This window comes from Littorina saxatilis, linkage group LG17 (assembly GCF_037325665.1).
Source record: "Littorina saxatilis isolate snail1 linkage group LG17, US_GU_Lsax_2.0, whole genome shotgun sequence".
NCBI lineage: Eukaryota > Metazoa > Mollusca > Gastropoda > Littorinimorpha > Littorinidae > Littorina > Littorina saxatilis.
The window spans coordinates 13,246,493-13,274,227 of record NC_090261.1 but is presented as its reverse complement, the minus strand read 5'-3'; the positions used below and the strand labels follow the sequence as shown (position 1 = coordinate 13,274,227).

The following is a 27,735-nucleotide window of genomic DNA, read 5'->3' as shown; positions in this document are numbered from 1 at the left end:
CGCTCTTCTGTCCGAATCTCTCGTAAGCCGCTGCACTTTCCAACATGCCAGCACCTTACTCAGTTTCCGCTGCAAACGGGGGGCGTGTTTGGCGTCCAAACAGTTTCCACAAGCGATGAGATTGTAATCACATAATAAGCTCCACAAGCTGTGTATCGCCTTACCGTCAGGGGCCCTAAGTGAAGTGCGCGGTTATGGTAGAAAGCGCACCTGGCACGTACTTAGGGCACCAGCAACACTTGGGGTCGTACCTGTCTCACGCTCTCTCGTGGCCCGTATGACAATATACTAGTCCCGAAATGTTTACACACATCTCCTTCATTTGTGTAATTACTGCTTTCAAAATGTTTAGAAAGATTTGCAATTTTTTGTAATTACTACATGAACCCCCAAAATGTTTACAAAGATCCGTCTTCATTTGTGTAATTCCTTTCCTAAAATGTTTACATACATGACTTCCCCTAAATTGTTTACAAAGATCTTGGTTTTTTTGCAATAAAAAAAACCCAAAATGTTTTCAAACATCTTCTTGTTTTTTTGCAATAACAACCTCCAAAATGTTTACAAAGATCTCCTTGTTTTTTTGTAATGAGCTCTTGTTCATAACTATTCTCCGGTCCCGTGCACTCTCTCTTGTGACCATATGACGCCATACTAACGCCTAAACTGTTAATTACATACATCAATTTGATCTTTATAATTAACTCTTTTTCTCATAATTTTCTGGCGGCTAACAGCACCTAAAATATACTTATTATTATTCAGCTGTGATTTTTGTAATCAATACTCCTCTCCCGGTGGCATATGAGCACCAAAAGTCTTGTTATGATTCGGATGTGATACATTTGATGCAGAAGTGTTCTTTGTAACAGTGATCGAGCGCTAATTACAAAGATCACTGCAATATTTGTAAATATCACTTACGGCGCTAGTGTATACCTAGCAAGATATCATAAAGCCAAAAGTTGAGTAACCGTGGTCATTTTTGTGACAGTGTGTGTGTGCGTTCGTGCGTGCATGCATGTGTGCGTGCTCGCGTACGTGCGTGTGTACGCTCATAGCCTGTGAGCCATAACCGTCTTTATCTGTGTCTCTCTGTGTCTGTCTGTTTTTCAAAGCACCAAAATATCAACATTCATAAAACCCACACAGCAACAACAAAAACCAGTGTACCATCCGTTCTATACACAACTATTCACAGGTATTCTACTGCAACGCTAATAGCAGGGACCTATAGTTAGATAGGTCTATGCTAATAGCTTCTCGACTGCTTCACGTGCTGGCTCCACAAGTGTGCAGGTGACTGTCAGTATCTCTTTACGAGGCAAAACAAGGGCCGGCCAAGAGAAGCAGCTCTCCGTGCTGTGTGCAGGTGCCGCTCTCTTTGAAGAGCGGAGAGGCGAGGGCGGGTGCTGGCAGACCTGACGACAGTCCTGGGGAATGTTGCAGTCAGCGGGTGGAAACCAGAAGCGCACAGAAAATCCGAGACTGAGACGTCAACTTGCTCCAAACTGTGTGGCGATTGAGCCGTCGAGGGCTTAGATTCAGTGGAACCCCCTTTGTAAGCCCCCCCTCCTCCAATTCAAGTTAAGACGCCCCACTCCCTTCACTTCTTAACACACAGCTTTTGAGATTTTCCTATCGTGTTATTTGTAAATTTCCCTCTGATTGAAGACTCTCTCTCTTTGTGGGAACTGGTTTCCTCGGTTCTTGGGAGGTCTTGAATGGGGAGTTTTCCTGTACCGTCAAGGGCCTAGGGCTTGGATGACTCAGATGTTCTGAAGGACTCGGATACTCTCATACTAACGAGAAAGCGCCACCTGCACTGTACAACAGAGAAGCGCGACAACCTACCCACACCCATCGCTTGCGCTGCTGTTCCCAAGTCCGAAGGCGGCGCTGGGATGGACTGAGCATGAGGCCTGTTCGGGCGACCAGCTCAATGTCAATAAATGACTGCGTAAAACTAAGCATAGCTAGACATTGCTCTAGAAGCATGAATGTGTGTTCAAAACAGTCGAACTACAATCAACTGTATCAAATATTTTAGTAAAACTTCCTGTTTCTTTGAAATATCTTAGAGGAACAGAAAATTCTACCCAAACAATGTATCAGTGAAACTTGACACCATGGCATTTGCAAATCACCTATTATCTGAGCGTTCCGATGCCGAAGTTATCAGTAAAAAAGAGCGCTTCGTCGTAAATCGCAGAATCTCTTGAATATTCCCGACGGTGCCAGCCTTCCTCCAGTCCCCTTCAGCCCCCCCCCCCCCCCCAGGTCCCCCTCCCTGTTTACCCAGCACTCAGCGAGCCAAGAGGCGCGAAAAACAAGGCAGGGCAAGTCACAACAGCGGGGCCACAATCACTAAGCCAGTGCAAGCAGCCTGACAGTCCCGCTAAGGTTTATGTGCTGGTTTCAAAGAGCGGCTCAGCCTCATAATGAACGTCCTATCTAGGACAGATTAGCTGGGGCCGGGGCGGGCAATGGCTGGTTTCCGGGCAATGCATTTCATCCAGAAGGACATGGAGAGAGGCCAACAATAGCATATCACTGCTCGCCTGTCTGGCAGCCAGCCACTGGGTGCACAAGTCATCCCCCCTTGCAGTCCGTTCACCCAAGGCTTTTGTTTTGGCGCCGCCAGGGCCGATAGCTGTACACCGTTGTCAAGCGATAATCGATGGTGCTACTCAGCTGGACTAAGTCTGACTGATACCGAAGAGCAATCGTAACAAGGTCGCTATCAATACCAAAGAGAAACGCGTAACACTGTCGGTATCGGTCTCAAGTAAATCAAGCCGGAAGCGTCACTATAACATAGCCACTGCTAGTCATAAAACTGTCCAGAATCAAATTAAGTCAGAACACAATTCAAACGAGTCAGAACTTGACTCATTTTTACCAACGGCAATGCGGGAAACTTAACAGCGTATGACATGTTCCAGGTGGCAACAATGTGTAACAAACAAAACAAACATCAACCACACACACAAAAACGGGATGATAATGACATTGGAACAATGAATGTTAAAGCTGCGGCCTTACTAACAGCACACTGTAACACCGACAGTCGTTTTGGTCCACAAGACGCTAAATGATTAATCCCTTCAACCTGTATATCGAAAACACAGCCAACAAAAACACACACGAAAGTGAAACAACAGACCTACAAACACGGTCAGCCGGCAATGCACTTGACTCGATGGACGCTGGAAAAGCGTGGAATTCTCATTCAACTCCACCCAAGGTCAGATGGTCTCGCGCCATTGAAACTGATGGGAGTGAATCTACAAAGGTAGGGAGTGCAGGCGAGTGCCCTCTACGGTGGCCACTTGCTGCGAAAGCGGCTGTTTTGGCCACCTTCATGACAACAACAGAAGCAGCATTTCTCTTTCTCTGATGCTGACTGCTGGTTTAAAGATACCCTCCTGCCCGTACAAACCACTACATGTCTGTCCAGGTTTTACCAGCACTAAGGGCCCAGACACATGAAGAAGAACAAGAAGAAGAACAAGAAGAAGAACAAGAAGAAGAACAAGAAGAACAAGAGGAAGATTTTTTTGTTTGCTTAACGCCCAGCCGACCACGAAGGGCCATATCAGGGCGGTGCTGCTTTGACATATAACGTGCGCCACACACAAGACAGAAGTCGCAGCACAGGCTTCATGTCTCACCCAGTCACACTATTCTGACACCGGACCAACCAGTCCTAGCACTAACCCCATAATTCCAGACGCCAGGCGGAGCAGCCACTAGATTGCCAATTTTATAAAGTCTTAGGTATGACCCCAGGCATGAGACCAAGGGTAGGGCGGATGGTGGCGAGAGAGGTGAAGGGACGGGGAATGTTTACAGTGCCGTGTGTCGGGCTGGGAGCAGTGCCCGCCAGTGTTTAGCTCAGGCACCGTCACGGCAGACGCGAATTAGTTCTATGCAGGAAAATGCAGCGCGCTATTCTGGTCATAAATACAACTGTCGTCCTCATCTCTAAGGCAGACTAATACCTAGAGGTGTAAGTTACGCCCGCCTTCAGGCTCAGGCATTTTCAAACGCTCGACTCAAGACAAACCCGGCCGGGGTTTGAACCCACGACCTCCCGATCACGGGGCGGACGCCTTACCACTAGGCAAAACGTGCCGGTACACAAGAAGAAGAAGAAGAAGAAGAAGAAGAAGAAGAAGAAGAAGAAGAAGAACAAGAAGAAGAAGAACAAGAAGAAGAACAAGAAGAAGAACAAGAATGCATTTCGCCATATAGCATAACAGTACCAAAGGCCTACAAAAGCTCTTCTTGTAGTTGTGTCGCTTGTTCATTCCAATGCTTGATATTCTCTCAGGTGCCAGGCAACTGATTTCGCATAACTCTCGCATACATTTATTGCATATGTATATGTGATGCACTTGAAGCGCTTACACCTCTTTGTGTATCAGATCTTTAAATAGCGCTGTACCTCATTTGATTCAGATTCCAAAGACCTACAGCCTTGATGCATCAAGACTGTGCAGAGTGGGAATTTATTGCGTCCTGAATTAAGGTCGAAGTTGATACCTATGTCAAATTAATTCCAAACAAACAAATCCCACTTCTGCAGAAGAAGCAGCCTTGGTGTTGACTTTAGGATTGTAGCAAACTCAAAGAATATCCATACCCCATGTAAAAGCCTCGACATATCTGTTGAGGTTTACATGACCGTATACACGAGAAGGAAGGCACTGGTATGTACTTCATTTTCATTTCATTTCCATTACTTTATTGTCCCATCGCTGGGAAATTCGGGTCGCTTCCTCCCAGTGGAAAGCTAGCAGCAACGGAGTCGCGCTACCCAGGTGTCTGCGTGTTTAGGTGTATTCAGCCACCTGTACTTATGGCAGAATGACCAAGGTCTTTTACGTGCCATTGTGGTGACACGGGGGTGGGAGATGGATACCGTCTCTGGGTCTGCACATAAAGTTGACCCGTGTCCGTCCCGGCCCGGATTCGAACCAGCGACCTCTCGATCACAAGTCCAGTGCTCTACCACCTGAGCTACCCGGGCCCCCATATCTGTTGAGGTTTACATGACCGTATACACGAGAAGGAAGGCACTGGTATGTACTTTGCAATGAGTTTGCACGGTGAGGCCATAGCAACAATCTCTACATCAGTCCCATCTATATGTAACTCAACTTGCAGCAACCGGAACCGGGAAGCGCAACGCAATAACCGCATGCAGCTCACTTTACAACCAGTGAATTACGTATTTAGTACATGAAAACAACAGGCAATGACATGTCTTCTTCTAACATGCCACTTAACTTTCTAAAATATACAGAAACCACCGCCCTGTCACTGAATTACTGAAGGACGACGTTTGACATTGTGACAATGTTCTGCAGCCTTTCTGCAGCAAATGACACTCGCTTGTTCATGACGGGAGTAAGTGCCTTCTCGGACACACCACTTCGCTGTCCTGGTCAAAACTACTAATCATTCGTGTCCATTGTGTAAAAACTCGCAACGCATTCATATTCCCTACCAACGTTTAGTCGCTACGACTGAGGTGGCTGTTGAGATGCTGCAGGGCTACTGACACTCTAACCTAAACACACTCAACCAACAATGCTACCAGTTCCAGTAATCCAACAAATTAGCTGACGCCTTGAAAATAACCCACAGTCTAATTCCCTCTCTGCCCAAAGGGTCAATAACATCGCTGCTTGTGGCTGCGAAGGGCTGATACAAAGAAAGCACCTCGCGGCCACACTGATTCTTTGCCACCCCAGTGCAAACAGCAATCATGTTGCTGACGTATAAGTGGCTACCTAGCCGTTGTCAACATGCAGAGTCACAACATTTCTGATGTTCCCATGGTCAATTCGCAAAAAACAATCATGTTGCTGACAGAGAAGTGGCTACCTACAGCTAGAGTTAAAGTGGTATTTACTAATTAAGTCACACCTCTTCTTAAGTTCTATGGTTAAGTTGTGAAAAGCAAGCATGCTGTTGGCAAAGAAATGGCTATCTAGCCATTGTCAGCGTGTTGTATAGTCACACCTACTCTAAAACTTGTCTATGGTCAGGTTGCAAAAAGCAATAACGTTGTTGACAGAGAAGTGGCTACCTAATCACTGTCAACTATTTGGTCACATGACTGTCAACCCGTTCTATAGTCACACTACTTCCTTCACCAGGCTGCAAATAGCAACCATGCTACTGACGCATAATTATATTAAAGCGGTTTCCTCGCCGTGGTCAACAGGTTCTGTATTGAAAACGTGTTCTCAGGCTAAAGTCACCTCACTTGTATCCATGGCCTGAAGGCTTGTACAGCGCAGGATGATTAGACAGGTAGCACGTACACTTACTTTGCAAGTAACAATCAGGCTTCTAATAGAAAAGTATCTAACTAGCAGTTGTCAATCACTTTTGATATTGACACTTCTTCCGGCGGTTCTATAGTCTTGTTGTGAAGTTACAGCATTGGTATGCACGACTGGGGAGGGTGGGGAGGGGGGGGGGACTCCTCCTCTGTCTTTAGGGAACGAAATACTGGCCGTTTGTGATAAGCCTGAGTGAGACCCGTTTCTTTTCTTTATTTCTCTCACGAAAATATTTGTATGCAGGGCAAAGCTTTAAAAGTTTTAAGAAAATGATATTCTTCTCCGAAATATGAAACTGTTCATTTTATGTTGAAATACCTGAATTCAAAGCACAAGTATAATAAGTTCAAGTATGTTGTACTCAAGTTCTCTCTTTCTTTATTTGGTGTTTAACGTCGTTTTCAACCACGAAGGGTTATATCGCGACGGACTCAAGTTCTCTCCATGAAATTGAAAGTATTTAGGGAGGAACAACAATGCTCTATTTGTTTCCCTGTCAAGTTCATTACTTCCGTTCAAAAACGGAAATATATATACGTATACAACAAATATATCAGACCAGAAGCACGAATCCATGAGAATGGGAATGGAATTAAATTTCAACATCCTCGATGGATAAAACGGACAATTAAGGATCAGAGGTCATAAAACGCTATACAACGCCTAAAAAGATCAACAACCAACAACACGATGGATACAAGATATGGGCATATAAAACACCTTCGAAGTGGTGTAGTTCTTTTTACGTATAAAACTTAACCTCTCTTAAAACAACGTTAAACTCAGCCCAGGGCACGGAATCCAAGCTGTCTTTCTTTCTGTTTGTGATCGGTTCCCGTTTAATCCCAGTCGCTTAAAGGCAGTCACAAGCATGCAACGGCGCGGAAATTTGTCACACAACGTCTTTTTATAAGACCGAGAAGCCGACTTGCAGAGGCTATTACAATCAACACGGTGCGGCTTCCCGTTCCTGATTTATCCTCGCTCAATACGCTGGTGTCATTTACTGTTGACAAATGGACTTTCGATGCAGGGACTTCTGAGAGAGAGAGAGAGGGAGAAAGAGAGGGAGGGAGGGACAGAGAGGGACAGAGAGAGACAGACAGAGAAACGGGGTGAGAGAGAGAGAGAGCGGTGGAGAGAGAGAGAGAGAGAGAGAGAGAGAGAGAGAGAGAAAAAGGAGAGAGAAACAGTGAGATAGAGAGAGAGAGAGACTCAGAGAGAGAGAGAGAGAAACAGAGAGGGAGAGAGAGAGAGGGCTGGAGAGACAGACAGACAGAGAGAGAGGGAGGGAGAGACAGGCAGAGAGAGAGACAGACAGAGAAAGGGAGAGAGAGACACACACACACGTACACAGAGAGAGAGAGAGAGAGAGAGAGAGAGAGAGAGAGAGAGAGAGAGAGAGAGAGAGAGAGAGAGAGAGAGAGAGAGAGAGAGAGAGAGAAACTTTGACTTTTGGATGGTTTATTGTACGTATGGCCATTGGCCCATATACAAACCAGGGAAGAGGGGATGTGGGTTAGGGGAATTTTGCACATATACACGTCTTACACATTTATCCTCACATGTTATATAATAATCGTTTACAATTACAACGGTACCATCTCTAACATTGCAGTGTGTCAACATGCAGTTGTCGACGTTTTATGGCGTGGAAAATGAACTTAGCAACGAGGCGACACCTCTTAACATCTGAAAATGACAAAATCGTAGACACAGAACCTTCACACATGCTTCCTATAAATCTTTTTCTTAAATCAGAATATAATGGACAGCATAAGAGGAAGTGGTGTTCATCTTCGGCTACATTTTCACAAAAAATACAATATCTTGATTCCATAATAGCACTGAATCGTTTAAGGTTTGTTATTAATTGGTAATACACCAAGTCTAAACTGTGTCAGTGCTACCCTAAAACAATAAATGTCAATATTGAACAAGTAACTTTCAACATGCAGCACAGATTTAAATTTAGCGTACAATTCATAACGGTCCCTTTGTGACACTGTGCCGGACCATTCTTGTTTATACATGTCACCCAATCGGAGCTTAAAGACCCTCAAAAACCATTTCACATCGCCGACACCTTGGTTGAGCCATACACAGTTAAAACCAGTTTCAGACAATATATTTTGGATTTCCGAGGCCCAACATCTTTTTCCTCTTTCATCCATGTTATACAACATTGTATAGGCTTGTTTTGGCAATCTGTCGTCTCTCATCATTAGCAATTTAAACCAATAATTCAGACAACGCACATAGGAGTTTACAAAAAGGGGGTATCTGCCAAGTTCTCCATAGACCATTCTGTTTGGTGTACATGTTGGTACACCTAAAAAGCGTTTACATGCCATGATATGCACTTTCTCCATGGTATCTAACCGGGACCAACCCCAGATTTCTGAGGAATACAACAAAATTGGCTGAACTTTTGCATCAAAGATCTTAAAAAAGGTGGTAACTGTCATTTCTTTCAATTTTTGATATATGCCCACCAAATAAAATACGGCCTTTTTACTCTTACCCACAAGGTGGTCAGTTCCTCGTCTTAAACTTAACATTGAAGTGAATTTAAATCCCAAATAACAGTATTCATTTACAACTTCCAAATTATATCCGTCGAAATGCCATTTTTCGTTTTTTGCCAAATAACCACCTTTTCTGAAAACCATTACTTTGGTTTTTTCTTGATTCACCATCAATTTAAGTTTTTCACAACATTCCTTCAGACAGTCCAGCTGGTGTTGTAGACCAATATAGGGGTAGTAGACATAAGTACAACATCGTCGGCAAACAATAAAATAAACAGTTCCATCAAACCGGGCAAAAGCTGAATACCATGCCTGCCCGTCTGAGTAATTATGTCTAAGGCCAACTGATTAATGAAAAGCGAGAAAAATGTAGGGCTTAACACACATCCTTGTCGGACCCCATTTGGACACTCAAACCACTCAGACAACTCGCCATTTGAGAGAGAGAGAGAGAGAGAGAGAGAGAGAGAGAGAGAGAGAGAGAGAGAGAGAGACTCAGACTCAGACTCAGAACTTTATTACAAAAGGATAAAGGTTTTAGGCAAAGCCTATTCTTCCAACCTGTCCTTTATACAACACATAGAGAGAGAGAGAGAGAGAGAGAGAGAGAGAGAGAGAGAGAGAGAGAGAGAGAGAGAGAGAGAGAGAGAGAGAGAGAGAGGGGCATTAAGTGTAGTATTACTTTAGGCAAAACTACTCCTGACAAATATTGTTCCGAGCGTGTAAAAGGTTAATCCAAAGTCAGGTTTTAATATGCGGCTTCTCCTGTTTACTTAAGAGAAGGGGCTTCTCCAGAGAATACAATCATTTTGTAGATTACTTAATACTAGAATTCTTCGGTTATTGGATTTTGATAGGCTATATATTTTAAGGTCAATCCAAAGTCATGTTTATATATATATATATATATATATATATGCGGCTTCTCCTTTTCACTTCAGAAAAGGGGCTTCTTCAGAGTATACACTTTGATGATTACTTAAATACTAGACTTCTTCAGTTCTTGAATATTTTCATAAGCAATATAAAAGAAATAGCATAACCCCACCTGTGACAAGAGAGTACTAGAAGTCCCTTACCGAGTAAGGCCCTTCTGATAGACTCCAAAAACACGATGCGCGTATGGGAACTAAGAGTATTAACTCACAGGACTTTGTACCTTTGTGTCATCAAGAATGTCAAAGCAAGAACGAAACTAGTGCAAACTTTGATTAGCCTGGGAATACTCTGAATGCTTGTTATAACATCGTTTAATTCAGAATGTTCATACACAAAAAACTACTTTTGCTTCGCTTCGTGCCTTTATAATACCAACTTCATTATTTCCGTAATGTGATTGCCTTCAACAAAATAAAACCTCGTTTAAAACAATCTTTGCTTTAATCGATCAGTATAGTATCAGTCGCAGAGCGGTGCACGGAAATGCAAATCGCTGTGCTTAATGATGCGTCGCTGGTCATTTTTGTAAAAAAAACACCAAAAAAACCTGTATGGCAACGAAAACAAAATTAATCTGCATCCATGTAATATGTTTGAGTTCGTTTCAGTCTAAACTGCTTCATTGAGATTATTTCTATACCGTGATTACCTTCGACAAAACCAAACCTCGTTTAACCCAAAATTTGCTTGAATCGATCAGTACAGTATTAGTCGTGGAGTGGTGCACTGAAATGCACATCACCGTGCGTTATGGTCCGTCGCTAATCGTTTCTAAAAAAACCAAAAATCATCGGCACCGCCGACACAGCTGCATGTTATTTGAACTTGTTGCTTGAGTTCGCGCCTTAACAGCTTCATTATTTCTGTACCGTGACTGCTTTCAACAGAATAAAACCTTGTTTAAAGTGTACTTAGTGCAATCAGAAACAAGAATTAGCCGTGAAGCCGTGCACTGAAATGCACAATATGTGCTATATGGGGCGTCACTGATCGTCGTTTTCTGCCCAAAGCGTACGGCAAGGGCAACTAAGTTGCATGGAACGAGCGTTCTGAAAGGACCAAGCTCACCGTGACGGACCTAATGCGGTCTTTGTTCGTCGTGTTTTATGCGATTTTCACTAGGTGTGTTAGGCAGGGAAAAGAGCAACCGTTGAAGAGGACGGGGTATGGAGGAGGTGGGGACATTGGGAAGGAGAGGGAAGGAAGGGGCTGGGGTATTGTTCCCAGCGTCAATTTTATGCGTATTTTACCAGGAGTGAAGGTAAAAAGTTGCAGGGTGGCGGGATGAGGGGTGGGGAGGGGCTGGGGACGTTGTGAAGAGGGTGGACATTGTTGGGGTAAGAAAGGAGAGAGCGGGAATGGGTGACATTGTGGAGGGGCCTATAAAATAGCCATCAATCACGACGCCAGCGCTCAGGTCCGACCATCTGCAAGGGGGGAGCACATGTATGCATTTGACTTTTGAGGGCCCAGGCAACTCCAGGAGTGCCGAAGGGGTCGACATCGATCACTTCATTTCATCCCGCTATGGCAACACTATTCAGACCTGTAAGCTTGCGTCGTTCTAGTAGTGTCCTAACTGCTTCTTTGTATTGACCAGCAGACTTGGGTAGAGGTGGGCTCAGAAACACCCATTGGTCAAAACCTCAAAGAGTGACCCCGAAAAGGACGATGCTACAAAAACGAGAAACGCAAGCTTCGGAGATCACTTGATTTAAAAAATAAAATAATTTGTGCGTGTGTGTGTGTGTGAGGGGGGGGGGGGGGTTGCAATTTAACTATCGTAAAAAATATACAGCTGGATACGAAATGAAGGGGTTATTTAGCTGGATTTACGAAATTTAGGGGGACGGAATTACTACGGTGCAAATCAGTAGGGAAAAGAAACCCTGAAGCATGTGTAATAAATTATAAATAAAATGATGTCCACCAAAGGAAGCTTCAATGCCTAGCAGTAACACTGTTCATTGCAGTCTTCAATCAAGAGTAGATCAAGATGCTGTCGAGTTCAATCCTTTCCCTAAAAGCGGCGTATGGCTGCCTAAATAGCGGGGTAAAAACGGTCATACACGTAAAAACTCACTCGTGCAAAAAAACACGAGTGCATGCGTGGGAGTTTCAGCCCATGAACGCAGAAGAAGAAGAAGAAGAAGACCCTTTCAATTCCACTCCAGACAGCCCTCATTGAGAGGCGGTTTCGCTGGGGTAGTGAGAGAGAGAGAGCAAAGTGAACAAATCCTCTCTTGTGTCTTCAAAGGTTGCTGCGCTCCGCAGGGGTTTGATCTGAGATCATCCACCCCTATCAATCACTGTCAGACACGGTCCGATCACAACACACCTCCCTCATATGCTTTACCTGCTGCTATTCACTATTCATCTAGCTTTTCCCTCTTACACTGGCGCCCAGGCACGGTCCACTTTTTTGCAGAGTGCGACAGAGAGGACAGAGAGGGGAGAATAAGAGTTAGCGTCTTGCTAAGTTGCAGGACAGTTTCTTCTTGGTTTAAACACAATTCTCTACCCTCCTCCTCTCTCTCTCGACGACGACGACGACAACAACGACAAAAATGACGCCAGGAGAATGAATTTGCAAGAAACATGTACCTATAACGCCAGATAGCGTACTCAAGACCTTTTTTTCACAGAGCCATCAAGTATTTAGCCCAGCAAACATAAACCACTTGTTCAACTTCAAAACTATAACAACTATACTTTCAAATATATATTGTGCAACTTGGGGGTCTAAATCAATCATAGATGTGACGCTGTGTAAGATGGGGCTTGGAAAAGGTAGCCGGCTCTCTAAAGACGAGGTCCCGCCTTTGCACCATTTACAAAAGAATCGACAACATTATTTAAAGGCCTAAAACCCGATAGGCTCTCAACGTTACATCGTGATCGTTTGACTGATTCCACAATATTCTACCAGTGTTTTGTCCAGTAGAAGCACCTCTATTAATCACTGTCAGAAACGGTCCGAGCCCAAAACATCTCCATTCAATGTACATTCAATCAATACACAATATCCTTTTAACACAGGGAAGACAATTATTGCTAATATGCTGAGCCCTCATCCCCCCCTGAGCTGTGTGCGGCGAGGAGGCTTGGGTTCTCCACACTGAGGATTACTGGCACAAGGCGAAACCCTGAACCAGATTCTCTACAATGTATGGTCGGTATGGCGGCGTGGTAGAACTAGAAGTGATAAAGTTCTACGAAGCAGGGGTGTTGCCAGACATTTTCATGTTGGGACATTTGGCCGAAACTGTCAGAAAGCTTTAGGACATCTTGGAAAATGTTCGGCTATTATTTTGGCTCATACAAAGTCACCGCAACATTGTTATTGAAGCACAAGACTCAAGAGGGGAACACCAATACATACAATCATTGTCTTAGGAACACAGATTACAGGGGCGGAGCAGTTAATCCAGAGGGGGGGGGGGGGGTACAACCTGGGGTCCAGGGTCCCGTTGGGGGTCTGGGGGGCAAAGCCCCTCTGAAGCTGAAGAATGTTAGCTATTTTATAAACAATTTGTGACTTATCCTTGATTTTAAACATGATCAATTAAACTGGTGTCAGCAGTCACTCATTATTTCTTTTAACGTTAGTATCAAATAATGGCAATTTATCTTCACTGATATCCGCTCTCGACATCATATAGTATGGTTAGAAGGAAGACGTGTCGCATACTGTGACAACTAAACAATTAACTCTTCCCCCGGCTTTACAGACAGAAAAAGGAAAACAAATACAGACATAATTTTTTTTATTGTGGGGGGGGGGGGGGAGAACCCCCGTAACACCCCCTGGATTATGTTGCTGATTTAATTACATCAGACACCTGAAACTTTTTCAAAACTTTAATTTCTTGAAAGTAAACCTCTTCCAATCTTGTGCACATCTTGACAAACCTTGGGAAACATGACAATAAAAGACCGTGTAGGGTGAGCCATTTTGCTTGAAAACCACGATTTGGAGGACGCTTTTCATTCTCTGGCTCAGCAGATTTTGATTCGCGATGACTATCGTCTGCTATGTCGTCTGCTACACTACTACCACTCACACTGACACTGTCCACATTCGCGGTGTTCCTGTCATTTTGTCCGGAATCACTTACCTTGGCGAAGGGTAGCAAACCTTGGCCAATTTAGTTTTTTTCTTTTTTGGTTGCGACATGATGTTCAAATCCAAATCGAAAGCACTGACTGACTGATAAATTATCGCGCACCGGCGAACGCAAACGCAGAGAGTGTAGTTTCCCTTGTCCAAGGGAAACCACTCTGGCATCTATATTTTTTTGCAATGGTTTCCGTTCAAAACATTGATGTTTCGTTTTTGGTATTCGCGAAGGAAATAAACGCCAGTCAGTTGACTAAGTACATCGGCAGCAGTTTTAGCAATCAAAGCCTGACCAATACAAAAAACTGGACAAACTTTGGCCGATTTAGGCGAATACTCTTCGGACATTTGGCCGATAGGGACATGAAAGTTTCGGCCAAAGTAAAAAACAAAATCGGCGATTGGCCGAAGGGCCGACCCAAACGACACCCCTGCGAAGTTTACGATGATCCTTGTTTTATTGGCTATTGCAAGACATTTGCAGTAAAAACATGTGGTGTTATTTGGTCTCAAAGAAAACGAGCCTGAAGTGAAATATACACATGGATCAAAGCGATCTTTGCAGTTATCATTGACAATAGCAAGGGTCAATCACGAAAGATCGATATCAACACTTTCTGCGTGTGGTATACTTCTGTCTCTCATAAGATACGTATAAGCGCCAAATGTCTGAAATATAATCATATTTGTAATTCACCACTATACGTTCTTTGCGCTTTTGGGTAATAATGGCTAACCATTAAGGATTACAAAAACACAGTGACATTTGTAACGATCACATTCAGCTCCACAAAAGTACTTCGGAATAACCATTTTGGATAACAAAAACACGGTGACTTTTGTAACGATCACTTTTTAAGTGACACAAGAATGCCACCATAACATGCCGCCAAGGTCTTCCTGACCGGTGCTGTATTAGTGCAGCTCACTGGCTTACACCAACTCAACCCTATTCCTCGCATGAACACCTCGGGCCGGAGTGAGCGACCAGATTGCCTACTGACCTCAGTAACACTGAACGGGTCGAGGTCGACCTCTTTCACCCGTAATAAACGATGTTAGCAAATAACTCAGTGGTGAACGGGAGACGCCAGTTTTTGATGGTTACTGAATCATTTGCGAATTCACACACACAGATTGCATGTGAGCAAATTGGATGCCAATCAGTTCAAAAAGAAATAGTGGTATTTTTACTGTGGTCAGAAAAGTGCAAGAGTTGGAAATATCGCTCGTCATGTGAAAGAGTGAATAATCTTGCTTTTAGCGAGGCAAATTTCCCCACGTGACATTATAGGCCAATCACTAGCGACGGGTGTGTCTGAAACACGTGGACAAGGAGCACGTGTGGTGTGTTTGTCTCAATGAAAGCAAGACTGAGTATTCACTCTTTCACACCAAATACAAACCTGACAAAGTTATTTCCGGAATTCGTCCATTAGGCCAAAAAAAAATGTCTGTTTCTGGTAACATGGCTAAAAAAAAATAGGGTAGGTAGGTTGGGATTTTTTTTTTCACCCCAAATGTAGACCAATAAAACTAACTTTAAAAATCGCGCAAAGAGACTGGATTCACTATACATAGAGACAAGACACTCAACACATTTACAAATCTGTGACAAAGACTGAAAGAGTATGACATGTTTATCTTTGTTTACCTGGTCTGATATTTCCATGATGAAACAGAAAAGAAGACTTGAGACATCTTACATCTTGAGTTTAGGGTCGGCGCCGAAATTTAGGGTCGGTCGGGTGACCAGAAACAGACAATTTTTTTTGTTGGCCTTAACGATCCCGTAAATATGCGAATCCCATACTTAACCGGCGAGCCTTGCAACTCATGACGTCTTTTACTGACAACAGAAAAAGTTACACATTGTGTTTTTGAACTGACTTGCATCCAGTTCGTTTACATGCAAACTTTTCAATAATGAATTCGCAAATGATTCAGTGACCACCAAAACTAGCGTCTCCACCATCTTGGCACTGTTTGTCTCCACCATCTTGGCACTGTTTGTCTCCACCATCTTGGCACTGTTTGTCTCCACCATCTTGGCACTGTTTGTCTCCACCATCTTGGCACTGTTTGTCTCCACCATCTTGGCACTGTTTGTCTCCACCATCTTGGCACTGTTTGTCTCCACCATCTTGGCACTGTTTGTCTCCACCATCTTGGCACTGTTTGTCTCCACCATCTTGGCACTGTTTGTCTCCACCATCTTGGCACTGTTTGTCTCCACCATCTTGGCACTGTTTGTCTCCACCATCTTGGCACTGTTTGTCTCCACCGTCTTGGCACTGTTTGTCTCCGCCATCTTGGCACTGTTTGTCTCCACCATCTTGGCACTGTTTGTCTCCGCCATCTTGGCACTGTTTGTCTCCGCCATCTTGGCACTGTTTGTCTCCGCCATCTTGGCACTGTTTGTCTCCACCATCTTGGCACTGTTTGTCTCCACCATCTTGGCACTGTTTGTCTCCACCATCTTGGCACTGTTTGTCTCCACCATCTTGGCACTGTTTGTCTCCACCATCTTGGCACTGTTTGTCTCCACCATCTTGGCACTGTTTGTCTCCACCATCTTGGCACTGTTTGTCTCCACCATCTTGGCACTGTTTGTCTCCACCATCTTGGCACTGTTTGTCTCCACCATCTTGGCACTGTTTGTCTCCACCATCTTGGCACTGTTTGTCTCCACCATCTTGGCACTGTTTGTCTCCACCATCTTGGCACTGTTTGTCTCCACCATCTTGGCACTGTTTGTCTCCACCATCTTGGCACTGTTTGTCTCCACCATCTTGGCACTGTTTGTCTCCACCATCTTGGCACTGTTTGTCTCCACCATCTTGGCACTGTTTGTCTCCACCATCTTGGCACTGTTTGTCTCCACCATCTTGGCACTGTTTGTCTCCACCATCTTGGCACTGTTTGTCTCCACCATCTTGGCACTGTTTGTCTCCACCATCTTGGCACTGTTTGTCTCCACCATCTTGGCACTGTTTGTCTCCACCATCTTGGCACTGTTTGTCTCCACCATCTTGGCACTGTTTGTCTCCACCATCTTGGCACTGTTTGTCTCCACCATCTTGGCACTGTTTGTCTCCACCATCTTGGCACTGTTTGTCTCCACCATCTTGGCACTGTTTGTCTCCACCATCTTGGCACTGTTTGTCTCCACCATCTTGGCACTGTTTGTCTCCACCATCTTGGCACTGTTTGTCTCCACCATCTTGGCACTGTTTGTCTCCACCATCTTGGCACTGTTTGTCTCCACCATCTTGGCACTGTTTGTCTCCACCATCTTGGCACTGTTTGTCTCCACCATCTTGGCACTGTTTGTCTCCACCATCTTGGCACTGTTTGTCTCCACCATCTTGGCACTGTTTGTCTCCACCATCTTGGCACTGTTTGTCTCCACCATCTTGGCACTGTTTGTCTCCACCATCTTGGCACTGTTTGTCTCCACCATCTTGGCACTGTTTGTCTCCACCATCTTGGCACTGTTTGTCTCCGCCATCTTGGCACTGTTTGTCTCCACCATCTTGGCACTGTTTGTCTCCACCATCTTGGCACTGTTTGTCTCCACCATCTTGGCACTGTTTGTCTCCACCATCTTGGCACTGTTTGTCTCCACCATCTTGGCACTGTTTGTCTCCACCATCTTGGCACTGTTTGTCTCCACCATCTTGGCACTGTTTGTCTCCACCATCTTGGCACTGTTTGTCTCCATTTGCCTTTTGCATGCACTGCTAAATTATTGGTGGCGATGTCGATAATACTCATCGCTAACATGGCGAAACAAGTGAGACTTACACATCAGCTTCATGCATGGTTCATTGCTAACTGCTCTGCTGTTCGTTAAATCGACTTACCGTGTCTGTCTGTCTGTCTGTCTCGCTCTCTCACACACACACACACACACACACACACACACACACACACACACACACACACACACACACACACAAACAATCTAAACAATCAACAACAACAACAAAACGTCACTGCCAATTTTTACCCGCTCCTGCCTTTTGGTGTGAAACAACAACTAAAGCCACCTTTCAGTTTGCCTCCACGATCACTAACCAATCTCACTCTGTATTTTTATGCAGCAAACAAACACCCTTTGTTCCCCCCCCCCCCCCCGCCCCCCCCCCCCCCCGCTCCTTCCTCCACCCGTCCAGTTCCTGTCCCAATCAGAGACAGGTCTGGCATTTTTGTCCTGCCGCAGTGTTATCGCGCGATTTATGTGTGTACTGTTGTCACACTCGCAAGATCTACGCTGACAATATAACACGAAACGCAAGAGCACTTGTCTGCTGCTTATGGAAGCAGATCTCTTTCTCTCTCAATCTTTCTCTCTCTCTCTAACTCTCTTTCTATAGTCTCTCTCTCTTTCTCTCTTTCTCTCTCTGCTTCTCTCTCCCAGTCTCCCCTTGTGTCTCTGCTTTTCTGTCTGTCACCCCCCACCCCCACCCCACCATGGTAATCGACTTCCATATGCAGACGGTCTTGTGTAATGAAACAACATAAATTTACGGTAATGGTGACACTAAGTTGGTCGAGCTGCAGTATAATCTGCTTAAAAGACAAAAACGTACACGCTCCTATTTTTTCCCTATCATGTTATTTTTTTCCACCCGTCTTTATTTGCCCCCGGCGTACCTGTAATCATCCATTTTGGATAAATGATTCTTTACGTTCTTCATCTTCACTTTGTCTAAAGCTTGGACAATATAATATGTTTGGTGGCTTGTTGGAAGACCAGATTTTGTGTTGGTCCCAAGGGACCATAATTATCGTCTTTTGTTTTATTTTTATCGACCAAGGCTGTTTTGTTTTAGGTATACATATTGCTCTCAGATAATTTCCTCGGACATTTCGTCAAAGGTGATACATGTGCTGTATATCTCAATTGCAGAAAAGAACCAGAAAGTTTCTCTGTGCTTTGAAAGACTCAACTGCATGTCGTATCACCTGTTATACGCCGTGCGCCAGAAACAGGTGCATTTCCGGAATCGTTGAGACGACAATGAGAATTCTAACCCTATATCCGGAATTTTTGGAATTCTAATTTCACACGAGATCCCTCCCCTGAGAATCGCTCAAGCTTGTTTTCGGAATTCTTGACGCTTCTTGAGGAGTGCGAGCTGAGGTAAGAATTCAAATCATGCATCTTGCAGCAGAATGAGACTGATCAGAAACCATTAAACGTATCCAAGGATTTTGACAATGGCCACACTAGTAGAGGATACACCTTATATATGAATACACGCAATGGACATTTTTAACCGAGTTTTCTGTTTGCTACAAGCGTATACATACATGAAACTTTTTTTGTTGTTTTTGTCTGACGATATTTAACATATTGCGTGTGTGGTAATTTTGTAAGAGAATTACGGACAAGGTCAATTCCAGTCGCGTGGGGAATGTGTAACTTAGGTAACATGCTTTCAAAGAAAGCAAGAGACATCAAGCTCGTCAGGTTAGAAAGTACTACTTCCCCCTGACTCTATACTTTGAGGCAGCAGAAGCGTCTTGCATTCTGCCAAGAGTTGACCATACCAAACAATGAAACATGCACAGGCTATTCTATAGCTCTAAGCTGCCATCGTTCTAAAACTGACACGCATGTTTGAGAGTTGATCTACATACTCTTTTGTCAGCATGATAACATTAGGAAACTGGAAGGCGTCGTAGTCGAACATCTTAACCCTGTACAAAACACACCGGACATTTATGCAGCCACTTGACCGCGACACCTTGCCAAGATAAATGGTCATTTCAGGTTTAAATGCGCAAATGACCGATGGTTGACGTTTGTCCTAATCCCTCTGACACTAAAACTACAAGATAAGAAAGTTAAGTGTTCGAGTTAAACCCCGTACCTACCGCAGAAGAAACCCGAGCTCCTAACCTAAACTTTAGACCCATTGCACACCTGAGAAAGATATGTCAGGTGTCTGGGTCTACACCCTGTGCTACAGTGAAACACGGGTTTATCTTTTACGGTATCACATGCCATCCTGTGTTATCTTAATAAAATCATGTTAAAGCAAACCTGTGTTTTAAGAAACCTCCTGTACATTCTGACCCGATTTTCACACTCCCCCTTCATAGTTTCGTGAAATGTACCCGTTTAAAGACACTCATTCTCTCTCTCTGTGAGTCTCTCTCCTTCTCTCTCTCTCTCTCTCTCTCTCTCTCTCTCTCTCTCTCTCTCTCTGTCTGTGTGAGTCTCTTTCTCTCTTTGTCTGTCTGAGTCTCTCCCTGTGAGTCTCTCTGTGAGTCTCTCTGTGAGTTTCTCTCTCTCTCTTTCTCTCTCTGAGTCTCTGTCTCTCCCTCTCTCCCTCTGTGTCTCTCTCTCTCTCTCTCTTTCTCTCTCTCTCTCTCTCTCTCTCTCTCTCTCTCTCTCTCGTCAGATTTTTGGAGCTGTTAAAATAGACGTAGCGCTGTACTTTAACACCAAAGGAGAAGAAAGCAAAGTGGTGTACTCACATTGGATGTTGAGCCTGGCCTCTCTGGACTGCAGAGAGAACCTGGTCGTGGCGTTGGTGACGACACACTGAAACATGCCCGCGTCGTGAGAACGCAGCACACGTAAAATCCTCAGGTTACTATCCTCCTGGAATCGTCTCGTCGTGTTGACCACTGGCTTTTCGTCCATCGTCCACTGGAAGAACATGTGACGTCGGTCGGAGACGTCGCATCGGATGCGCGTCTCGTTGCCCTCAATGACGTCCTGGTCGTGCGGCATGACGTTGAAGTAGAAGGTATCCAGCTGCCCGCCCACCTCGCTCAGTAACACTGAAATAGCAACAACAAGGTTCAAAAATATGCTGAAGTATTCCTCTTCTGCTGAAGTATAACACAGAAAGAAGCAAGTGTCAGCGTCACAATGACGTAATCATTCATTTATATCCAGCTGCCCGCCCACCTCGCTCTGTAACACTGCAATATGAATACAAATATCAGGATCAAATATCAGAATCACGCTGAAGCATAATGCTGCAATTGGAATGACAACGGTCAGCATCACACTGAAGTAGAACGTACCCAAATACCCGCCAACCTCGATCAGTAACACTGCAATAGCACAAACAAGGGTCAGAATCACGATGAAGTGTAACACTGACATATGAACAGCATGGATCAGTATCATACGTTGAAGTACATGTATAACACTGCGATATAGATATGAACAACACGCATCAGAGTCACGCTGTTCAAAGTGTAACACTGCAACATGAACATCAAAGGTCAGCGTCACACCGAGGTACCGCTTATCCATGGAAACAGTTCTGAGGACCACAAGATAAAGTGAACTGCACAGAAGAGACATGGCCGCACAAAAATTGCAGCAAATCAGCAGCTTCAAATACCTGGATGCAAACGTGTCGAAGGACCGCACCTGCTCAACACAAATTTAGATTAGAATAGTGACGGCAACAACGGCAACGGCAAGTGCAAGGCTGCAAAGAATACGGAAAAGACAAGATTGTCAGCTGTACTGAGTACAAAGCGAAAGTGACGCTCAATGAAACGTGTATGACTGCATGCAGTCAGGTAAAAAGACGAGTAGAAATCAGAGAGAGAGAGAGAGAGAGAGAGAGAGAGAGAGAGAGAGAGAGAGAGAGAGAGAGAGAGAGAGAGAGAGAGAGAGAGAGAGAGAGAAAGAGAGAGAGTGAGTGAGAGAGAGAGGGTGAGAGAGAGTGAAAGAGTGAGAGAAAGAGAGAGAGAGAGGGACACAGAGAGAGAGAAAGAGTGAGATATATATATATAGGGAGAGAGAGAGCGAGAGAGAGAGAGAGCGAGAGAGAGAGCGAGAGAGAGACCGAGAGAGAGAGAGAGAGAGAGAGAGAGAGACCGAGAGACCGAGAGAGAGAGAGAGACCGAGAGAGAGAGAGAGAGAGAGAGAGAGAGAGAGAGAGAGAGAGAGAGAGAGAGAGAGAGAGAGAGAGAGAGAGAGAGAGAGAGAATGTTTGCGTGCGTGTACGGTCGAGCCAGCCTAATTTACTCACGAATCAAACCAGAGTTCATTTTCTAAACACAGCGATTTGCCTGCAGAATGGAGCATGCATTTCTGAAGGACATCTAGTGTAGTTGACATCTTACCTTATAATTAGTGCGTAGCATGACATCGAAACTGTGGCCAAACAAAATAACATGAGCTGTAATAGAACGAAATTATACCTCCCGCTGATTTGCCAGGAGTGTCTTCCGCCGTTTTGTCGATATTTTCGTTGGAAAACTCAAGTTCCGCTTCGAATGGATGGGTAGGTGAGGTGGACCTATTACCTTAATTTGGGAGACTGGCATGCAATCTCACGGACAGTTATCTTCATTTCGATATAATAATAAAAATAAATAATGAGGAACGAAAACCCACTCTGAGATTTTCTTGTATAGATCTGCTGTCTCTGTTTCTGTTAACTTGTACTGTAAGTATCCACAAAACTGCTAGTTTTTGGGCCGATGGAAGTCATCTGTAAGGAAAAACTTCTGTTCTCTTCTATTTAATCATAATCACAGCTCTTCATTACCTTCCCTGGAAACCTGAAAACCTATTTCCAGACTGTCTGCGCTGGGTGTTTTTCGTGTGTTAATTTTTTCTATTTCTTTCTTGCGCAAAGAGTGCGGCTTTGGAAAATCCATAGGGGGCCCAATCAACATACGCACTTCATGTTTTAAACTGGTAGTCTTACATGCATGAGATATTATGAGCACAGAAACGTTGTCTTTTTTGCTTCGTTTTCTGTTTCCCCGCTCATCTTTATTGTTATATGATGATCTTGTACCCGTGTAGGCCCCTGCCAGTTTTGCTGATGCCAGCGAGTGGGGCCTGATGGAGGGAAGTCAGTGAGTGTAGCATCGTGGGGAGAGCGAGAGCGAGAGCGAGAGAGAGAGAGAGAGAGAGAGAGAGAGACAGACAGACAGACAGACAGACAGACAGACAGAGAAAGTGTGTGTGTGTTTCCGGTGTGTGTGTGTGCGCGCGCGCGCGCGCGTGTGCACCTGCGTGTGTCTTGTGTCTGTGTCTGCCAGCGTGTGTCTGTCCCGCGTGTGACAGTCTGTCTGTCTCTGCATGTCTTCGAGTGTGTATGTTTGTGTTTGTGTGTGTGTGTGTGTGTGTGTGTGTGTGTGTGTGTGTGCGTGTGTGTATGTGTCTATCTGTCTATGTCTGCCTGCATGTGTATGTCTTTTTGTGTGTGTCAGTGTTTCACAAAGCGCTTCTCCCAAGCCAAACTCAAACCAAAGATCTTCAAGTCTACACTGAGCTAGCACCGTGGCGGTAGCATACATTTCTTTCCCCAGACGGAAGGCACAGCGAAACAACAGTCTACAAGGACTCGTACGGGCTGTACGTGCACATGGTTAGCGGGCGGAGAAGAGTGAAAGCGCAGACCCGTCAATCGTCACGTCGTTCCCAGTACGCTTCTCACAGCGCCGACCCCGCGTCACGCTAACAGCTTTACACCCCGCAATACTACAAGTTGCCATCAACAACAAGAAAAAGACAAAAACCCTGGCGGAAACAGTCTGGATGCACTTGGAGGAATTTCCCCTTTGCTTGTCCAGTCTGAGTTTGACGAGGGAATAACGAAGCAAGTCCGTCTTCAGTGCGATAACCGCACTCATTTTTATTTTAGACCAATGAACACTAAAGTTGCCACCATCAGCAAGAAAAAGACAAAACTGAACCATGACCGAAACAGTTCTGATGAACCTCAGGGAATTTCCTCTTTGCTTGCCCAGTCTGAGTGTGACGAGGGAATAACGAAGCAAGTCCGTCTTAAAGGGCGATAACCGCACTCACTTGTACACTCGTCCACATTACAAAAGTTCAATAAACAAGAAAGAGACACAAACCATGGGCCGAAAGAGTACTGTTCTGATGCCCCCTGGGGGAATTTCCTCTTTGCCTGTCCTGTCCGAGTTTGACGAGAGAATAACAAAGCAAGTCCGTCTTAAGGGCGATAACCGCACTCACTTTTACACTCGTCCACAATACAAAAGTTCAATCAACAACAAGAAAAACCATGGCCGAAACAGTTGAAAGTTGGGATGCACTTGGAGGAATTTCCCCTTTGCTTGCCCAGTCTGAGTTTGACGTGGAAAGAATGAAGCAAGTACGTCTTCAGTGCGATCTTCTTCTTCTTGGCGTTCGCAGAGGTTACACGATCAGTCCAGCACTTCAGTGCGATAACAGCTCTCCTTTTTACACCCGTATATATTACAAAAGTTCAATCAACAACAAGAAAAAGACAAAACCAAGGCCGAAACAGTTCTGATGCAGCCTGGGGAATTTCCCCTTTGCCTTGCCCAGTCTGAATTTGATGAAGACAGAAGGCAGCAAGTCCGTCTTCAGTTCGATAACGGGACTCATTTTTACACACCACCACACTACAACTTGGCACCAATACAGAAGTTCAACCAACAACAAAAAAAACCACGATGAAAATTGTGAACAAAAGAGCACTACTGATGCACCTTAAAAGGAATATCATATCCCCTTTGCTTGCCCAGTTTGACGATGAACAAGTTTTCGGATGCCTCTCTGCGGTACCATTAGTTGCAAGTTGACATCAACGTGACAACCAAATCCAGACACAACGACACATCAACACTGGCACAGAGTACTAAATGCACCTCAGGAAATGTACCCTTTGCCCAGTCTGAGTTTGACGAAGAAATAAGGAAGCAAGTCCGTCTTCAGCGCAACCTAATTAATTTTAAAAACCCGTACACACTTCAAACTTTCAACCAACAACAAGAAAAAGGCTCACAATTACAGACGACCCTTTTCAGAGGAGCATTGATGCTTGCCCAGTTTTGAGTTTGGGGCGGAAAAAAAGCTTCTGGAGGCCCGTCTTCCGTACGAGAAGCGGAGCATTCGTACTCACTGCAGGTTGCCATCAACAACAAAAACCAAGACAAAAAGACTCACACACAAAATAAACGAATAAAACAGTAATGATGCACTTAAAGGGACAAAAAAGCAAGATAAAAAATAAGCAAGACAAAAAAATAAATAAACGGACAAAACAGTGATGATGCACCTTAGGGAATTTCTCCTTTGAGTGTTTGGGTTTGACAAGGAAATGGGTTCAGGAGCTCGTTTTAAGTGCGACAAACTCCCTCATTTACACTACAAGCTGTCATCAACAACACACACACACACACACACACACACACACACACACACACACACACACACACACACATACACACACACACACACACACACAGAGTGAATACCCTTGCTTTTTGTGAGACAAACAATCCACACGTGCTCCTTGTCCACATGGTTCAGGAACACCCCTTGCTAGTGATTGGTCCGTGGATTGCCTGTCTCACGAAAAACAAGGGAATTAACTCTTTCACAACCCATATAAACCCGACAGAGTTATTTCCGGAATCCGTCTATTAAAGACGGGCTGGCCATCTGCGAATGCCCGATACATGTATGGCAAGCGTTCTTAATGTGGACAGAAAAAAAGCGCTTCACGAACACACACAAGGTCATGCTAAAGAATGTTGACATTGTCGTTGTTACACCCCCCGTATAGGGGTGTGTATAGGTTTCGCTCGATGTGTTTGTTTGTTTGTTTGTGTTCGCATATATAGATCTCAAGAATGAACGGACCGATCGTCACCAAACTTGGTGAACAGGTTCTATACATTCCTGAGACGGTCCTTACAAAAATTGGGACCAGTCAAACACACGGTTAGGGAGTTATTGGTGGATTAAGATTCTACAAGGACTTATAGAGGCACATATTAATGGTCAAAGGGAAATAACCACACTTGTTAGCAGTGCCTGCTCAGTTGGTGGCAGTGAGAATGCTAAGGACGGGGGTGTTTTTCCTACCTCGGAGGAATTTCTTGTTTTTTTAGCTGCTGGACTGAGTGGAACCCCCCTTTTATGACTACCACAAATCTGATGCACCTCAGGGAGTTTCACCTCGGGTCTTTGTCCTCTACGAATCTGAGAAAACCAGGTCTAATAAAACAGTTCACAGACATCCTGCTTGCTGCCGCGCGGGCAGAGAAAATGTTCCCTTTCTATCTTCGCCGCGCTGGCAGCAAAACCCCTCACGCGGAGGTGTTTTCAGACAGGCCAGACACAGGTTGTCACGGAGGTGAAAAGGGAGGGAGTCTTATTCTTAAAATGGGGGTTAATTAACGGAGAATATGAAGAGAAATTCTGAGAAAACAAGGTCTGAAATGGAAGGGAGTCTTAAATGTGAGGGTCTTAAAAAGGGGGTACCACTGTATAACAACACTTACGAGCCGATATCTGATTTAGTTTGTCGTGAGTCAAGGAGTTTTCAGGTATATATTCTTGCATTTACAATCGTTTGATTATTGAAGTACTTAAAGGCGTTATAAATGGATGAGCAAAGTCAGAAGCGAAGGACGATACAATCACAGATCTTACACGCATGATCATAACGTGCCATACAAGGAAACAGACAGGTACTAAAACAGTAATGAAGGTGCGAAAAATAAAACAAGAATACTAAACATAAACCGGTTTAAAATTAAAAAAAAATACAAACAGTAACGCGTGTGTGAAAAAAACCAAGAATTAAAAAAAAAAAAAAAGAACCAACAATCAGTAATGAGAATGCGTCCAAATAAAGAAAATCAAACCAAAAAAGTGCTAAAACGGCAATGAGAACGAGAAAAATAAAATGAATAAAACAGAAAAATAATTAAGCAGGCTGAGAGAGTAAAACAAAATAAATAAATGAAATAAAAACGGTGTCAGTTAAGCTTTATAACCACAGCAGTTTGTCTATAAGAAAAGAACAAATGGAAGTAATATAATATAAAATGAGTATCGAACTTAAGGCAGGGGCCGTCAATAAACTAGCAATATCCAAACGGCTGTTTCCGTGTTTAGCGAGAGTACAGTATTTCATTTGCCAATCAAACATGGTTCTATTCACCGCTTCGCCTCATTCTAACAACTTTATCACGATTAAACATCTAATTACCATGTATATTTTAGCATGATCATTGACATATTCTGCGCATATAATCAACGTTCTTGTGTCACCAGAGCGTACAACGCAACACCAAACTCATTTTTACAACGTTATCATAATTAAACATCTGATCATATTTTAGCATCGTTGACATAATTATTCTGCGCATATAATCAACGCTGCTGTGTTATCAGAGCGTAAAACACAACACCAAACCACAGAAAACGGGACAAACTCTATGGACCCATGGAGAGCCTCCGGCGTACACAGGGGCGGACGAGGGGGGGGGGGCACAGGGGGCACGTGCCCCCCCCCCCCCCCGCCCGAAAAAAAAAAAGAAGAAAAAAAAAAGATTTTTCTATGCTGATTCTATGACCATTTCTAAGTTCAAATGGCACCAGATGGCACCATTTTGCTTCTTTGGGCAAAAAAAAATTTCCGGGGGGGCATGCCCCCGGACCCCCCTAGCAAATTCGGGCGCTTCGCGCCCATCACATTCACTTTCGATTCAAAGTGCCCCCCGACCCCCCTTACAAAGCAACTGATCCGCCCCTGGTACAGCAGCCTTCATCAGGGCCTCCGGAGTTGCTGTCTGAGCGAACGACGACGAAGAAGAAGAAGAAGAAAACGAAGCCATAATTTTTAAAGAGAATTGTCGGAATCCTCCAACTAGCATAGTTGATTGATACGACAGCTTGCACATAAACGCTGGCGACGGATGACTGCGTAGCTTAACACAACATAATAAAACAAATGGTACACTATTCACGGGGACAAAAGCTCTTAATTAGCCATCT

The 27,735-nt window shown here is 44.3% G+C and overlaps 1 protein-coding gene across 1 annotated transcript in view; it reads right to left on the bottom strand.

Moving 5' to 3' along the window:
• Positions 1–27,735, bottom strand: part of LOC138953663 (inactive tyrosine-protein kinase 7-like) — a 127,387-nt gene that overhangs the window by 84,920 nt on the left and 14,732 nt on the right. Inside the window, exon 2 of the mRNA XM_070325543.1 lies at positions 20,442–20,750. Coding sequence (XP_070181644.1) covers positions 20,442–20,750 — 309 coding nt within the window. The remainder of the gene's footprint in view (positions 1–20,441; positions 20,751–27,735) is intronic.